Consider the following 18,216-nt stretch of genomic DNA (forward strand, 5'->3'; position numbering starts at 1 on the left):
ACCTGACCCGAACAAAAAGTATATCATTCGACGCGCCTGAGCGAGGCGAACACGATGCTGCCAAATTCGCGGCTCTGCGGCCGTTTTTTGCGAAGTTATTCACCAAAAACTGAACCGTACCCCGGGGCACTTGACCTGACCTCAGAGGTCACCGGTTGACCTATTTATTTATTTATTTTTTCATTTCACATCATCAGGTATTTCCACACAAAATGGGCTATTCCAATACCCTCGTCATACAATGTAACACCGCACGGTATAAAAAACAAGTTATTATAAAAAAAAACCTAGGACCTTAAAATCGGGTACCAATCTCTGCGTCTCGTAACGGCGCACACACTCGTTTTTTCCGCGACGCGCTAGCTCCACCAGGGGCGAAACGGCGAGGGGGGGTCGTACCCGCCCCCCCCCCCCTCGGCCGGCGCGTATGTAGAAAACCAATAGGTCCGGCGAGGGTTAAACAATGCAGTTGAAAGAATTACACCAAAAAAAAATCTAGGCCATTCACTAGGCAGGGCTGTAACTGAACATTGGAATGCATGTTAACCCTCGCCCGTAAACGGCGATCTGCCACCTTCGCCCATGCAGGGGGGGGGGGGTTGGTGCGACCCCCCCTTGGCGTTTGAAAACGGAGCGTCGTAGAGCTTAGCGGAAAAGACCAACGGATTGCTCTCGCCGAGATCTCGCGATTGGTGGTATATTTTTTGGTCCTAGGTCAACATTTGACCTACTTTTGACCGGTCAAAGGTCAAATTTTCGGAAAAATAGACTTTTTTCAACTTTCCGCGGCGATTGCGGCAAAACGGTGGGAGATATCGACTTGAAACCTTCACTATCGTGTTCCTTGATCAATTCTCTATCGTTTGGTATGTATTTCGTTTCCCTAGCTCTAAAAATGGCGCGTTGGGAGCGCCGGAAGTCGGCAAGGTCACAGTCGGCGGCAGAAATTCGAAAAATCAAAATTTAAATTTTTGAAATCTGATTGTATTTTTGGATTTGGGAGTTCCATTTGCTCCCTATAGAAGCTAATATTGCTGCATATTCCCATTGAGGTGACAAGAATTAGCAAAATAGTGGTTCGGGCGCTTTTCAAAAATAGTACCGGACGCTGTTCCTCTTGTGACGTCATAGCTCCGTGACCTGACCTGACCCGGTCAAGTTTCTTATACCTTATGATAGCCAATACTTGCCCCAACATGCATGGGAAGTTTCATCACGATCCATCAACCGATGTCCGTACCACCGGCAGGAAACCTCGGGCGTTGGCACTCAGTTTGTGAAAATCCGGCCGGAGGCTGTTCCCTTTGTGACGTCATAACTCCGTGACCTGACATGACCCGGTCAAATTAATTTTTTTTTTTTATCAAAAGATGCGCAAGGTTTGCCCCATAAGGTACCCAATATTTGGCGGCGCTGCGCGCCGCCGTTTTTGCACTATTTCCGAAAAGCCTCAGGGGGGGGTTGCACCAACCCCCCCCCCCTACATGGGCGAGGGTTAAGAACGCTCCTCTAGGGACGGAGACCTTCACGAGCAGAAGTTCCGTAACGACCAGCAAAGCTACACCGGTCGTAAAGCCATTTCTCTAGATGCCGTCAGCGATCGGCGTCAACTGCCTGACCTTCCCGACATCTGAGCTGCAAGTTGAACACGTTAATTATGCATGTGCAGAACTTTCCCAGCGCCATCGGCCGGCAGAAGCCAGATGTCAGCGGTAACTACCCTCCAGGCCGGGACTAATGGGTGAGGCGGCTGGCGAATGGGCGGCTGGCGACTGGAAGGCGGTAGCTGGCTAAGAGTGGCCTGTCTCTGCATGCCGCAACCCTCCCAGGAATTGTTGATATTGCACACTTCGTAAGGGCTAACCTGATCAATGCTTCTATTTTATGTTAACAGCGCCTCACTCAAAAGGAGAACATTCTGAATGCTGATGCTTTCTAACAAAGGACATTTCAGATGCATTTCGAAAGCTATTCTGTAAATGTCAGACAAGCGTCTCAAAGCGAGCTTTACCACACAACTACGCGGAAGGTAGACCCTGTCATTGAAGTAGATATTCTAACTCGAAATCGGATGGTTCGTGTGGTTTCGAAGTGATTCCCTCAGACTCAGACCGACTTAAAAATACAGAGGGCACCTGGTGATATACATTTCGGTAAAAATCAGCTTACACTTAACCTGACTGACGACATCGATCCCAAAACGGCTTCCTGCCGATGACATCCAATCTGCTCCGCGACAAGTCAACTAGAGAGATTATTGAAATCACAACCTGGAAATGACTTTCAAAACGCCCTCGCAGTGCGCCGAACCGAGCACTCCACACTGCTGTCGTAAACATCACGCCAGGTATAGGCGGCAAGGTGTTCCTCCGATACCGGAGTAAAAGGCATGGATGTGATGGCGTTTCTTCAATATCAAATAAACATGCATCTCCGCCTTTCAGCTCCCAACAAAACCATCCTCTCACTGGGGAAGCAGTCGATTTCCAACACATGCTATTCCTAACCGGCAAAAACCTGTAATCAAATCGAATTAACTGCAACGAACTATGAAATCACAGCTGTACCGAAATTATTTATTCGCCTAGTCCACTCCATCAAATGTTCGCACACCCAGTCCACCCCTGTTTCATTCCACCCAGTCCCCTCTTCCCACTGACCTGGTTCGGACTGGTGGTGGCCGGCACGCCGGGCACGGCCGGCGGCTTGGCGTGCTCGCCGTTAGCCGTGCTGTGGGGTACGTCGTCCGACGGCATGGCCGAGAACTCCTCCAGACTGGCCACCGAGATGGGCGGCACGGTCACTATGTCCGTCGGCGGGTCGGCCGCCACGCCGTAGGACGCCTTCTGCAACACACAGACACATGGGGAGACGTCAGGTAGGGACAAAGTCAATGCTCTTTTCGCAATCACATCTCCCATCGGCGCGGTGCTGGGAAAGACAGCTCTCCAAATAATACCCTTCAGTATTTGATCAAGTAATGGAAGGTTTACGCCGCGTACAGAAGCCAACTAGCGTGAAAATGAAGGAACGGGCCCGCAAACTCCAAGCTATGTATACCACTGGGGGCTGGCTGACCTGACGGCGTCCTACGGCACGAGCCTTGCCGTTGTTTCTCCTCTGAATGACACAGGCTGCCCGGGGGGCCAGGGGCAGCCGCTGTCTCCAGTACGGGTCACCACGGCCCCAGTGACACAGAAAGGCACCACTAGTGCTCGACAGGGCGGCCATTGCGATCACAGTAGTGCAACACTCGGGAGCAGACTGCCGTCCGCTCTGGGGCGCGGTGATTATATGGCCGTCGGTCGGGGCTCGCACCTGGCGCAGAGTGATCTCAGCAGCGGCATTGTTTCCACAGCCCCATCTACAGTCTACATCCACCAAAGAATACTCGCGTCTTATGATGCTCAAAAGAAAGGCGTTAACGCTACTATCAAACCAACGTCATCGCCGCCACCCCCTCCCCCACTCCCTGGGGAGGGGAGGGGGAGCTGCGTGGGCGTCGAGCTCCAACAAACTGGAAACGGTACCAGGAATTGCACGCCTTTGGCACATTGTGAAGACGATTTACTCATCCAGAAGTGTACCGTAGTGATCTCATTCGAGAAGCTTCCAACCTACGCGCATTGTTCATTGGTCTTTCCCGTGCCAATTGGTTGGTGGGGATGATCAATAGGAGCGGGTAAGCAGTGACCTAAGTAGCTTTGAGGAGTTTCTGATGATGGACAGGGCCGGTGAGGAACGGTGCTGTGCATGTTGTCTGTCTGGCAATTCTTGCTGGCTGAGGGATCACGGTGTCTTGGAATCTAGCTGGTTAATGTCTGGGTATACTGGCTTGTGGCTAGACTCAGCGGTATTATAGACCATGCATTGTGTTAGTGTCGGATTCATCTGATATGTAACTAGCTCTGGGTATTGGTAACGACAATATTTATGCGGCTGAGGTACAGCCAAATGGTTAAAAAACATATGTTCCAAACACATCAATCTTATATGTCAAGGCAGCAAAGCTAACCCCAATCACCCCACTGCTGGTGGTGCTCTCAACTCCTTCACCCTCGTTAGCCAAGCCTGCCTAATTTGATCACATTAGCATTAGCCGACGGAAACTTCTAAGACGACCAAATGTCAGTCAAGTTTGCCACAAACCTGACGCGTGGTTCACACATGAAAAGTGTTGGGCAAACTCGTCACAACACCGGCCAAACTTCGTCACACTTCCGGCTCAGTTCCCCGCCTCAGCCCGGCGACGCAGGTCAGGTCAGCCGTGCTATTCTGAACCTGACCTCGAGTTCAGGAGTCGGGTCACCGGTTGCCGGGCGCACCGTGACGTCACCGGATTGTAATGACGTCACTGCGCCTAGTTCGCGGGATTCCGCGAGTTTTTGGGCTACGAAGCTCGGGATTATAACAGGGCCGTAAAGTAACTGGGAGAGGTCGTAACCGGGACGCCAGAAGACCGGGTGGCTACGCTGACGGGACCGAAGTTTTCCGTCCACCCGCCGATTCCTGGCCTCGACCGGCTCAGCACTGCTAATGCAGAACCATACTTGTTCCTGGTTACGAGTCGGAAACTGTCTTGGTTGTGGGCAAAAGTTGTACAAGAAATAAAATAATTAAAACACACCAGATTTAGACCCGCTACCGAAGACAAAACGCAGGAACTTTGGGCCAGATTAGACAAAAAGCCAGTTCATCACGGACATTTATGCAAGGCGATTGTCAAAGTCAGTCAGTCAGGCAGCTGCATAAAAAGACTGCCACTTCCGAATCGTATGAGACCCTATAATGCGAAGGTGCAATGACCGACAATGCCTGAACACGAGCCGCCGCCCAGTCCAATTATTGTATTCATTCCATTTCAGTTTAACCAGACGAAGAGTGCAGAAGCTGAAAACTGTAGTCCGATTTGTCATTTGTTTTTGTTTAAAATAATATTTGGATTGATGAAAAGCCCAATGCATAGCCCGCATAGGAAGAGAAACGACATGCATTGGTCGTTTCCGTCATTTTAGCCACCTCCTAGTCTCAGGAAAAAAGACGGTAGATGACGTTATTACATCTAGGAGAGGAAGCATGCGCACAGGCGGAATCGCAAAATGCCAATGCCACGTGAGAAGGAAAATGTCATAGAAAGTGAAAAATATTGAAGTCAGCTGGGTTGGCCGAATATAAGATCGAGAGATTCGACGACTGTTGTTCGTGAAAGGCAGCCCGGTAGGACGGCCGATCAAATGGCCAAACACCGCCCGTCGCCGAATGCGAGCCGGCATCAGCCGACGGCGGGTGCGAGACTCCGCCGCTCTACATACGCGTGTGAGCACTGAGCAGGAACGGCACAATTGTCTGCTCTACTGGCTCTAAAAGCTAGCTCAATTGCAGGAAAAAGTCCTCCGGGCCGGATTTGAACCAGCGACCTATGGATGCCTGAACGAACCGCTACAGTCCACCGCTCTACCAACTGAGCTACCAGAGGCACATCCAACGCGGACTGCGGCCGTGGTCCGACCCGGCCTCCGTCCGCCGTCACCGTTATAATTATCTACGCCCCGCCCCGCCTGGCCCGTTACTTTCACTTCGGCACAGATAACCCAGAATCGGCTCAGTCTGTTCCCAGACCTATCACGCGACGGAGCCGCCCGCTCCACGGCGCGGCGCGCGGGCACTCAGCAGTTAGCACACAGAGAGCAGGTCTGTGGTCACCCCAGCAGACAGAGCTGAACGTCCAAAATATAAATAGACTGGAGCTTGGCGGCCAATGCTTACACGGACGTAATTTGTCCTACTGTGAAATGGCTTCATTGATAGGCTTCCAAGTCATACACACGACACAATAAGACGCTGTCATCCCTATCGCGCCCAACTTCCCCAGACGGTAAGTGGTGACTCCACCATTCGCCGAACTTCCGTCGGTAGACCCCCGTTCGCCCTCTTACGGCCCGACCAGCCCCGACCGGCCTCTGAGCTCACGACAGGGGCCAAATAAACAGGCGCCGTCTGCCACCTGTGGCGGCGAGCCGTCCCCTGCCCGGCTGGGGGCGCAATCTGTGTACAGGACCCCAACGAACCGCCGGCCGGCCGGCTGGGTACCAGACCGTACCCAGACTGGGAGCATAGACTACAGACTACACAAATGGGAGCACAATCTGTGTACAAAGCCCCAAAGCCTCGCATGCCGGCTGAGAGAAGATTGAGTACCGGTATCAAGCACTGGGAACGCAGACTGTTGCCGGTTCCATTGCTACGTCGACTATTGATAAACTAACCCGGTACCCCGCGCAACCGGTGCCTCAACTCTCAAGTGTTCGCATCGCAGCTAAACTTACGGCCTATGAGAGCTATGAAAACTTTGAACAAAGTGAAGGGTTCTATGAAGTCTTGCATGGTAGACAAAGCATCGCGACTACATTCTTCAAGGTGGTCAAGTTAAACGAGTTTATACGCAATAACAATAACACTGTTATTGCACTGGCCGCAGCTTGCCCGACGTAGCACACTGAACGCAGCCAACCAAAGTAATTGCCGAGACATGGCAAAAAAAAACGAAGACACTGGATGAGCACATTAGGATAGATGAAAGACAATGACCCAGCACATTACGCCAGCCCCCGACGGCTTCCGACAGAAAACTCGGGAACTCCCCATGAGTTAACCCTCGCCCTGGCAGGGGGGGGGGGTCGATGCGACCCCCCTAAGGTTTTTCGAAGATAGCGTAAAAACGGCGGCGCGCAGCGCCGCCAAATTTGGCACAGCCTATGGGGCAACCTTTTTACATATGAACTGAAAATTTCAGGTCCGGGTGACCTTGGGTCAGGTCACCAGGTCAGAAAAACCGGTACAAGGTCATGGTCAAATTTCAATTTTCTTTTTGCACCTGTCCAACTCACAGTTTTGCACTGATTTCCTTCAAACTTTCAGGATGTGCTAAGTTCACCGAGTTGTATAACATATAGTTCGGGTTTTTTGAGGTCACTGACCTGAGGTCAGTTAGAGGTCATTAGGTCGTAATGTAAAGCCTATGGGAAAATACTAAATTCGGAAAATACTGGAGATATCCGCTTCGTTCTATCACTTTTGTGCTTTGAAACCACAGTACTTAACAGCAGGTCACTTGGTGCTTCTTTGTTTGGTGTACTTATCCATGGGTCAGGTCAAATGAGGTCAACGGAGGTCAAATGACGTTTTTGCCAATAACTTGGCACATAATGACGCTAGAGCTTAAAAAATGGTATCATTGTGTTCCTGGTGATCAGCCGAATCGAATGATATGCGATATGATGCAATTTGGTTAACTTTAACTTAATTTATTAATTTAAGTTTACTTAAAATTTAAGAAAAACTTTAAGTACACTTAAGCAAGCTAAAAAGTATATCATTCGACGCGCCTTGACGTGCTGAGTTCACTGGTGCCTTTCTTTTTGCTCTATCTTAATTAGATCAAAAGTTATAAGCGAAAAACTTTTGACCTGTTTTTAGCGAAATTTTTACATTCATACCCCCCAAAACCCCCCTAAATATTGACCTAGAGCAACCAAATTTGCACAGGGGCGAGAACTCCAGGGGGCCCACCTACCTACCAAATTTGGTGTTTCTAGGTGCCATAGGAGCCAATCGCGAGGGGGGGGGGTCGCATCGACCCCCCCCCCCCTGCCAGGCCGTGTTATGAAAAATGCCCTGCCAGGGCGAGGGTTAATACACCAACAAATTGCCACTGACGATATTTAGTTACCACGGAGTTCTTATCTTGTGCAGAGGCCAGTTTCACCAATAAAAAACAGACGGCTGCGATTATTTTTTGACAAAACGATAGTCTCAAAATGTCATTTACTGCTAAAAATTCTAATCGCTGACTTGAAAAATGTAATAACGTAGCTTTCAAGTGCTATATTATTTGATCAGCAACTACTTTTTCCACCGGTAAATAGGATTTATAGACTATCGTTTTGTCAAAAAATAATCGCAGCCGTCTGTTTTTTTTATTGGTGAAACTGGCCTCAGAAATAGCATGAAACAAAAAGCAGAGCATTCTAAGCAGCGTTCCATCGACCAATGAGAGCAGACAACCATGAAACGCTTGGTGGAAACAGCCGAAAGGACTAAGACTAGTCTCAGAAGGCTAGTCTTGAACAGTGACGGATGGCAATGTTCAGTGTTCAACATATCCAACCAATCAGCTGCACATTCAGACATGAGTGATGTAGGCCGCAGTCGGCCAAGATATGAGAGAATCGGCGCTGACGGTACCACATCGTCGCTCCTCGGTATTGAGTTAGATTGAAAACCATAACAAACAAAACATCCAGCCATCCAGCCTGTTGGATTGGTTGATAAAATGTCCGCTAGTGTTTAGGAGAGGAAATGTTTGAAAGGTCTCATCACAATGTTTAAAGCCGCAGGACCAATATTTGACGAGTGAGTGAGTCACTTGAAATTCTGCCGTTACACACACAATACAAAGTACTAAATAATTACTCTCATAACAATATGAGTTAGTGTAAACCCGTAACTTTTGGCACAATTTTCCACTTGAAAATCATGTTAAATTCCACATAAGTCAAATGACGCGAAACATGTCTCGTATGTCTGTCTGTCTGCCTGTCTGCATGCATGTCTGTCTGTCTGTCTGTCTGTGCCCGTCCGTCTGTCCGCCCCCGCTACAGCACTGAACTCCGCGGCTCGCTCCCAGCGGCCGCCACCACTGTCAAAGCGACATCCCCCCGTCAGGCTAAAGGCCTCCACCGCCGCGCCAGTCTCTCTCCAGGGGGCTCCAGCCAGCCGCATAAGGTCGCCGGTGGGGTCGCTGCTGGTGGTATACACCGGCTAGCAGGAATTACATTAGCTCTGAAGAGACGACCAGCTGCGACTGCCAGACAGTGACACTTTGTGGGTTGAATATGAACCGACAATGCAGATACATATGAATGACTTTGAAACGGACTTTGACTTTTTGCGCAGAAAAAAAGATCATCAGTCAGCTGAGTTTGTTTCTCTTCAAGGGTTAAAAAAAAACGTTAAAAATATATCTGCGGTGAATGCTTAAGGCCAACTGTTTAACATTTCAACTATAATTTCTAAATGCTAAACATTTCAAATAATCGTCCTCAACGTGGGGCTTTGTCTTTTAGCTAAATAGTGTTTCAAGATAGGTGAATATAATATGTATGACGCTTGAAGTCGATGCGAGACGGCCACCGTAGGGTTTTGCGTCCCCTTAAAGGTATTCAATCAGCATCAATTGTAGCTATGTATGCTTAAATGACACAACTGGTTATTTCTATATAACCTAGGTAATTTTGGCTGGCACTGGAATCAGTTGATAGATACACTGTTTGCCCTTGGAGGCACACGCCTTACAATAACCATTTAAATTCATTGGAACATCCGTCGTCTAAACCAAATTAAACAGCCGCGATTACATAGTCACTATCCAAATCCAATTTTCCAGTCGGCGGTCACACACAACAGACCAATTGCGCCATCCCGGCGCCAGCTTACATCCCTTCTCGCTAGATGGCTCTAGCGACAAACGCCTGAATCGATACTGTGCCGCCCGACAAGCAGCTCGGCATTTCAAGATGTCTTCGTTTGACGAGACTCATAAGGTCTATTGTCAATTTTATGCAGGGCGTGACGCTCTGCCAAGTATCACTTGTGTGAAATTGAATTTTCGCGTAACAAGTTATAACTCCGTAATGACACACATGTATGTGAGAGCGAGAGACGTGAGGCGAGGCCCTCCAATACTTAGGGAAACCCGCTCGCGTAAGGGTGAACTTCACAATCTCATCCCAGTCTGAATCGTAGTTCAGCGACGGAAAAGATGCAGCCCGTTTGTCCAATTCTTTCTGCATTCTAATTTTAAATAATATTGATGGAGCTATTACGGTCGTAATTTCTGCGGACATTTATGTGCAAATTTGGCCAGTCTCTGGTAGGTACGACCTCCATCAAGACCTTTAAAGTATATAACAGAGCCATTCCCCGTACATTCAGAATGCCCACAGGCGACGAACTCGAAAAGACATTCACACACCATTTGAAAAGGTTGTCCGCCAGTTGCTCGACCCATCTGTCTTCCACCGCACAAAAAAGGACAGGCTCGCGGACAAGTGCAACCGAGTTGAAGGTTGAAAAGGCATTGCAACACGTGGTCCGTACCCGTCGCCAACAAATGCCACCTGAATCATCACCAGCTGAATGTCGTGTCAGCGCGCTTACATCACAAATGACGGTGCGTGTCTCTGAGCTGCGCCTTTCATTAGCCGGTCAAAGGTCTGTCGGAGCTTTATGAGTCACACATGAGGGATGCGAAACGTCACTCCGCCGTCGGCTGAAGCGGAGCCAACTATCTTGTCCGGTTATATGCATCATTTTGTTAGTTCAGTCCGGATCAAAGATGCGCTCCATTCCACAGTCCGTGCCATTCAGGAGTGTGCAACATATGGGGCGGCTAGGAACATTGTTAGCGCAGATGGTCCCGTAATAACATTTTATAGCAAAAAGGCGAGCTTCGCACAAATAAATAAACCACCTTATTGCCTTCTTCCTGTACACAGTACGCCGTCAGAAGCGCAAGACATAATAATATTGTTACCATCAGGATCTTTGCTTTGTCAATGCCGCTATCATATCTCACCGACTCTCAACATTTTATGGTGTCTATGCAAGTCTCATAAGAGATATTGCTTAGAAATATTTATTTTCTAATAGCAACTGACAATTGAATCCCTACTAAACCACTTCTTGGCCGGGGCTGGAACGTTTTTCTAACCATCGAATCATGCCTCAGGTCAGTCTACATAGTGTGTCACTCAGCCTTGTTCCCACTTTTGTCTGAGCACATTCGCGATAGCAACATCTCGAAACCAATGTAAAATGTTTACGGCCGGCCCATTCGCATCGTCCTCAGTCAGCCTCAGTCCAGCCCCTCTCCAACGTCTGAGGGTGACCGGGGTCATACGGATGTGACCCGCGACACTTCCGCGAGCGCGTCAGCACCGGAGACTCGTCAGGGAGCGACGAGCGCCTCCCAAGCGCGAGACGACGACGCACCGAGGCAGAACCGGCAGACGTGGCGCCGCGACGACGGCGACTCAGCTGCCACCGCCGAGCGACGGGCGACGGCGACAGACGGGCCGATTTCGGGAACGAGGCGGCCCGCCCCCGAGCTCGCCGGCCGCCCGGTCCCGCCCCGGGGCCGGGTCGGGTCACAGCTGACAGACTGTGTCTGTGACGCCGGTCCTCCCCGCCAGCTGGCGGCCGGGGACAAAGCACAGAGCGGCAGAGCGGCCCCGGAGCTGGCACGGCCGGCCAGGCAGCCAGGCAGCGGCGCGGAGCTCAGACGCTATCCGACCATCGCTGGCACCGGTGCGGTCTCGGTGTACCGCCGAACCGTGGAGTTTTGCTTGTTAGTGTTCGTCTTTGGTGATATGTTTGTAGGGCGGCGAGGCGGCGGAAGCGTAACAACGAGGAACAGAGTGGCGTAGAGGACAGCAGATCAGAGGTACGGATCCCGAAAACGAATAGCCACTGTCTGACTGGAGAGCAGATCAGAAACGGCTTCTGCTATGCCAGGATGAAATATAATAGACATGAATCATTATTTATCTCCACTTTCTCTTCCGGCAATAAATGGCTAATACCAAATCGAATACAATAATGCATACAGGTAGACCACGAAACCAATATCGCTGCAAGAAAACTCGGCAACAGTTGGACCCCTCAACCCGCAAAAAAGAAAACACTCAGACATACATAGGTAACCGTCGCTACCACAGGTGTGCCACTACGCGCCGACATACACGCTGTTGTCATTTTACACTTTCCACAAGTGTTTTGACGCTGAAAAGCTGAAAAGAGCATCCTGATAGAACAAGCATCGAATGTCGTATAGAAGGGAGAATGTTCTGTAACACAATGTAGCCACATAAGCAAACCGCAGGTACTGCAGTGCAAGACCAACAGTTGCTCCCGTAAGATTCATCCTTAAGAAATTGCTCAAATATTAAGAGCGATAGCAAATTCATCTCCAGCCACGCGCACATTTTTTTTTTTTTTTTGATGGCTCAAGAATTATGAGCAGCACTTGACCTTTATAATTGGAAGAAACAGATCAAATGGGTAACAAGCCGCCATGTCATAACGTTCCATACCTACTTTTCTTATGAAATAATTAAGAATATTGTGCATTGAACATAATAAATGATTTAGATCAAGAATACTGAGTAGCATAGGATCCGCTAAGGTATCAGAACAAGCGGCAATGATAGACAGCATGCATTACACGCTGTTCACTTGCCGAGACAGAACTGGTAATAGCGCGCTGACATGGTTCAGTGAAAAGCCGCTCATATAAATGACCGTCATACGCTGATCCAGTGCATCACAAGGCCAACAAACAATGAGGTAATCCAACAAGTAGCGGGTAAATATGTAAATAATATGAAAGAAATTAGGTAAAATAAATCAAAGTAACATGTCATGAGGCTAACAAATATTCTGGGGCTGAATTTTCAGTCACGTGAATCAATACAATAGCAAAGACATACCATTGCAATGAAATCAATATAAAATCCAGTAATATGAAATCATCTTTAGGTATCTATCAAGAAACCATACCAAATTAACACAATTATTTCCTATGACCACCTACTTGTGAACACTTCAAACAACATCAAATAAATATCAGGTCACAACCATTTCATTCTGCCTCGGCATGGGGGCCGTGAAACAACCAAAGCATACTTTTCTGCGACAAATCATGGGTCAGCCACAGTGACTTTCCACTGGGGAACGGCAGATCTTCCAATCAGACCAGAAGCCGCCGTTTCTGAACCACGGCTAGGAGACGATAACTTCCATAGCCGCTGCCCGGTCAGGTTCGATTTCGTTATGGCGGCTCAACGTTGGATGAAACGTGATTTGGGGTAGCAACTGGCAGTACCTTCAACCCCAGCGTTACCGTGGTATTCGTTAAAAAGTTTGGCCTAAGTGAGAGTGGAATCGTGTCAGAAAGTGTGCGAAGAAGATACGATTCCAACAGCAACATATTTATCCATTCCGATTTCTCTTAAAACCTAAAGAAAAGGGAAGGTATGGAAATAAGCGCGCAGAGTATTCATGCAAACGTTATATGCTAGGAAACCCGGTCCTTTCATGACCTTCATGATCAGTGATCACAGTGCACACCAAATTTAATAAATGTATTTTCTTCCTACTTAAATTTAATAAATTTAAGTGGGCCAAATTTAATAAATGTATTTTCTTCCTACTTAAATTTAATAAATTTAAGTGGGAAGAAAACGTCAGCTAGCACTGTGCCAGTACACCCTCTGACATTGCGTTCTACGCCTACCGCCCTACTGCTGACCTCTGGCTAACTAACAATAGACGTTTGACTCTTGAACAAACGCTGCCGGGAAGGCCAGTTAGCCAACGACTCAAAGGCGTCCATTTCCGACAGCTCGTTATAGACCGGGCAGTTGGAAGGTTACCGAAGACAGCGCCGAACCCCGTGAGCTGACTGAGAGGAAGCAAAAACGCTGGAGAGCACATCCCTGAGGAAAGGAGCGAAGCTATTGAAAATGTCAGCGTTGCTCTTCCCAGCCACTGTTGAACATATACATCAGCTGACGATAGATTCAGTACGAGACGCATCCTCGCACAATAGCGCATCACGGCGCACCAACAACTAGGCGTAGCATTGAAAGCAGCAACAGCGCATATCAAATAATGTTTTCTGGGCGCTCGAGGCACAACTCGCCATACAGTCGAGTTCAGCTTTTCTCAGCGTTCCTTCAGAGCGGAATCTGCAGTCTGCTGTCGCGCACTTATTTCGGTTCTGGGAACGTCGCTCGCCGTCCCGGGGCTGTCTGCCGTCCGACACATTGACATATCAAGTCTGGGGCATCACTTGTGGTTCGATGGTCCAAAAGGCAGCTAGACAGATTGATGATGACAAAAATAAACATCAACAAGCCACCATAAGCATCACTGATCACAAAACCACTTGAAGAGTGGATTTCAGCAAGGCGTCGACGCTTCTTACCGAAAACAGAATAAATGGAAACACCTCCTAGATAAATCTGAACTAAATGCGACTTATTCATAACACTCCTAACCAGAGCGGTTGCTGTAAAAAATACAGTAACTATCATCGAAAGCTTCAGCCTACAGATGACCCCAACTTTACAGTTAGGTAATGGAGAATTTCCATTATCTTCTTTCGAACGAAGTTAGGCCCCATATCAAACCAATCGATAATACGGTCGGCTAAAAGCGCCAAGTAATCGCCAAACTTGGCTGTCCGGACCCGATTTGTAGTGTATAACTAAGTTATTGTAGCACCTGCCTCTTCAGAGTATTAATTCTTGTCATATTTATGGCCAATTAAATGTCCACCAAAGGTCGACAGTGTGCGCACATTGCTGTTATATCGTATCTGGCTAATGGTGATTAGTGTGACCCGCTGGGCGCCAATGATACACAGCGGTGGCCGGTGGCGGCCGGTGGCACCCCATGGCGACCCATCATTGCCAATGGTGTCCATCCAGCACCATTCAACAGTGCTCGGAGCTCCAAACGACAGCATTCAGCAGAAATGAATGTAACAGGCAGCATTCAGCTATAGCATCCAGCAGTACTCTGTGTTCTAACCGATTTCATCCAGCACCATTCAGCATTACACGGTGTCCCGTGTCCTGCAAAACGCTGTTGGGTGATATCCAATGACGTAATATGACGTGATACTCTGTCCAGTGGCATTACTCATTGTCTTGTCCACTATCAGCATTGTTAGGTTGTACCCAATGACGTAATATGGTACCCTGCCCGACATCGTTCGGCGCCACCCAATGGCTACCGGTGGACCCATCCCCATCCCTGACTGTTATCGGTGGCGTGACCTGTCTCCACTACCCAGCATCCAATTCGGGAGCGGCACGCCCGCAGACTGGACCACGGCCCACAAAGGTGGCCCCACCACCGACCAACAGAACACAAGACGGGCCCGGGCCGGGCACGGCATGCTGTCCGTCCACCCGAGCCCCTGGTCACCCTGCCGGAGCACGGTCGATGCCTGAGCGGCGACCGTAAAACGTAATAGGCCCGGCGAGTGGTACAAATGCGATTTGGTAATACGTCCAGGGAGGAGGCGAAGGAAAATGGCCTGGCGCTGGCCGAGAGTGCCGGACAACCTCGGCCAGCGCCAGCCTCGGCCAGCGCCTCGGCGACATTGAAATCCGCCTGGCGCAATCCGGGTGGGGTATGAACACTGAGCTCACTTTGATGGACAAAAAAATTCAGCAATATCATTGAACATAAGGAAATATATTACCGTGTAAAAATGTCAGCCAGATTTACTATGAAAAGCCTAAACACTGAAAAAATGAAGAAGCTGGGCGCTGTGCGAAGACTACAACCCCGACTAACATATCACACGGCGACAATCGAGCAAACCCGATGCGCTCCCTGAGCAAGGGGATTCCTCAGTCATCCAAAAATGTAATACACCCCAGGGACAAACTGCGCATGTGTCCTGTCAAAGCACATGTAACTTCTGGTGCAACTTTCAAACGACGGGCCCAGTGGTGGGTTTAGATTCAGTACCGGCGAACTTGTAGAGGTTGGTAGAAGTTGTGGACTGGTGTGTCTGGAGCGAGCCAAACTCGTCCTCGGCCAATCTTGCATTGAAATACTAAGCCTGCTGGAGTCAGTGCCTGGCTGATATGGAAATATGCTGATGTATTTTAGCCTACAAAAATATACAAAACATTCCTCACGCGCGCTCAAAAGGAGTTGCGTCAGCGCAAGGCTATGAATTTGGCAGCTTTTACCGACTTTAAGTAGTAATGCCGTAGGTCAGGACTCGACCTCACATCAGTCCGGACACCCATCGGCACCTGTTGGCGGTCACGGCAGGTATCTGCTGGGGTGTATTTTTCCGGTCGTCGGTAGCGGCGTCGGTCGGGGGTCGTCGGTCGTCGTCCGGTCGCCGGCGGCTGGCCTAGTTCGATCGCTGCCAACTGGGTAGGATCGGTGACCGGCGGACGGTAGACCGGCGCGCGACGGAGGCTGCGAAGCACCTCTCCGCATCGGTCACCGCCCGCCCTCTCTCGGTCATAACACACGTGGATACGAGGGTTGGTCTGTGATCTCGGTGGATATAAAACATATCTCAAAGCTAGGATATATGTTTGTTGTGTCACGGGAAAAGGTTGTCAGTTCCAATAACCACATCAATGGAAGCACTCCGTGATTAGATGATGGCTTTGCTGCCTGTTAACGGCCGTGACAAAATGACGGGGCCGCGATATTTATGAAAGTTTGGGGTGTCTGTTCCCCGATATACTCTCTAAGCTGCGATGCGTTCGATTGTATAAGCACCACAGTGCCCCGTAAGAAGTGGCACCAACAGCTTCATTACCTGCATTGCATTCCACAGATATGAGGCAATGCGATTATTGATTTGAAAAAAGGTAACAGCATCAAAAAGACAAATTATAGCATACATAATATGCATAGATAAAAAAAAAACGTAGGACAATTTAACTCAAGAGCGATTAAGCTAGATAACTTAAACTCAAGAGCAAGAGAGAAAGAGATGAAACTCTGGACGGAGGCCAAACTAGCTCTACCCGGCAACAAAAGGACGGCACCTGTTTGGAACACGGTTTCGGAGCATGTCGTAGGTTAGTTTAGTTAATTCAGCATATCATCCACAGAGAGCTATGTCCCAGCTTCAGAGCGAAGTCATATAAATTAAAAGCAAAACGGGTCAACTTGCAGCCAAATGTCCCCGGTATGCATCTCGTGACTCGAAAACTGCTGGGGCTTGAGCAACGTCCAACAAGAGGCCGTTCGCTGTCAGAATTATGCATTTGGCAGCATCCAGGAACGGCGAGGGACGTTCAATGAGTTGGGGTTAGGAAATGTGTCTCCAAAGCTATACAGCTATTCAGCTACCTCAACGAAATGTGTTGTTCACAAAGGGATTGCCACTGCAGCAATCACTGTCCTCCGTTTGCATTGTTTTCATTATACCAGTCAGTTCCAAAATAACCGTCACTGCAAATATTACTAATCAAAGTCAATAAAAGCATACGAGTAGCCAGCTAAATTCAGGTTTCTTCTTGCAATTAATTCTTGTCACTGCAAACCATATACACTATACACTGCATCGTAAGGAACGAGACATGGCGGTCTCTATCCTGGATTTGACGCGTTCATTCCTCATCCTAACTACGAGGCGTCAGGACATGGGGTGCAGCTGCCAGCTGGGTCATTGAGGGGCGGTGAGTCACGCATCGGTCACTCAGTACAACACAAGCAATCAATCATCATACACTAAATAAATACCATCACATCAACAAATATAAATATTACCAGGGAACACTATCGGGTCACATAAAACATACAACTCCCCATATTCGCAACAAGCACTGCTTAGCGGGGCTCCCGGGCTCATAGCCACTCATTCATCCATTCGGACACAATTTCTTTTTTTTTAAATGCACTACTCTTCATTCATCCCATCGACCTGAATGAAAATTTACACGGGGCAAACTCAAAGTTGATCGGAGAAGAGAACTTCTCATGCCGGCGGCATTTCGTAGAAGCAGCTATAGAAACTTCTCCTTTTTGGGCGCCATACAGACAAGACCGTTAATAAACGAGACATGACTGTCGTTCGGGCCGCGTGCCGGTCGTTTGGAGCGTATTTCACTGATAACGGGACGAGTTTCATGAGGCGGAGACAAACTCCGTGAGTCAGAGCCGGAGCTCCGTGACCCCATCAATGACGAGAAGAAATTCCTGGAACGCTCAGAGCCTGCTCCCCTGTCCCGATGTTTGCTGAGAACCTCCTTGATCTTGACAATAAAGCCGAAACGCCTTCTCCATAACTAATGAAGCTAAAAAAGCACTGGAAGTACTGCATCAATATCAAGGTTGAGACGCTATCGCCCGGCTCTCGCCTCCACTGGTGCTGAAAGTCTGTCTCCAGCCCTCCTATTTTGACCTGTTGACCCAGCACCAGCTGAGATTCTGACCCACTATCAGCGCTGACACGTACCCCATAACCCTACCAGCGCTGAGACCCACCACCATCAGCGCTGAGACCCAGGACCATCAGCGCTGAGACCCGCCACCATCAGCGCTGACACCCCCGAAGAGGACGCTGACGGGGACGCTGCCCGGTCATGCAGCCAGCCGGTGGCG

The 18,216-nt window shown here is 49.1% G+C and overlaps 1 protein-coding gene and 1 non-coding gene across 9 annotated transcripts in view; both read right to left on the reverse strand.

The window, feature by feature from the left end:
• The window catches only part of LOC122365931 (disks large 1 tumor suppressor protein-like), a 96,064-nt gene that overhangs the window by 66,398 nt on the left and 11,450 nt on the right, over positions 1-18,216 (reverse strand). For all 8 annotated transcript variants that reach the window (XM_043337588.1, XM_043337587.1, XM_043337586.1 and 5 more), the window contains exon 2: positions 2,661-2,846. In XM_043337588.1, coding sequence (XP_043193523.1) covers positions 2,661-2,756 — 96 coding nt within the window. In that variant the 5' untranslated portion in view covers positions 2,757-2,846. The remainder of the gene's footprint in view (positions 1-2,660; positions 2,847-18,216) is intronic.
• Positions 5,390-5,476, reverse strand: Trnay-gua. The gene is given in 2 exon segments: positions 5,390-5,425; positions 5,440-5,476. It is a non-coding gene; the product is annotated as a tRNA-Tyr (tRNA).

Source organism: Amphibalanus amphitrite, unplaced genomic scaffold (genome assembly GCF_019059575.1).
Source record: "Amphibalanus amphitrite isolate SeventyFive unplaced genomic scaffold, NRLGWU_Aamphi_draft 000773F_arrow, whole genome shotgun sequence".
NCBI lineage: Eukaryota > Metazoa > Arthropoda > Thecostraca > Balanomorpha > Balanidae > Amphibalanus > Amphibalanus amphitrite.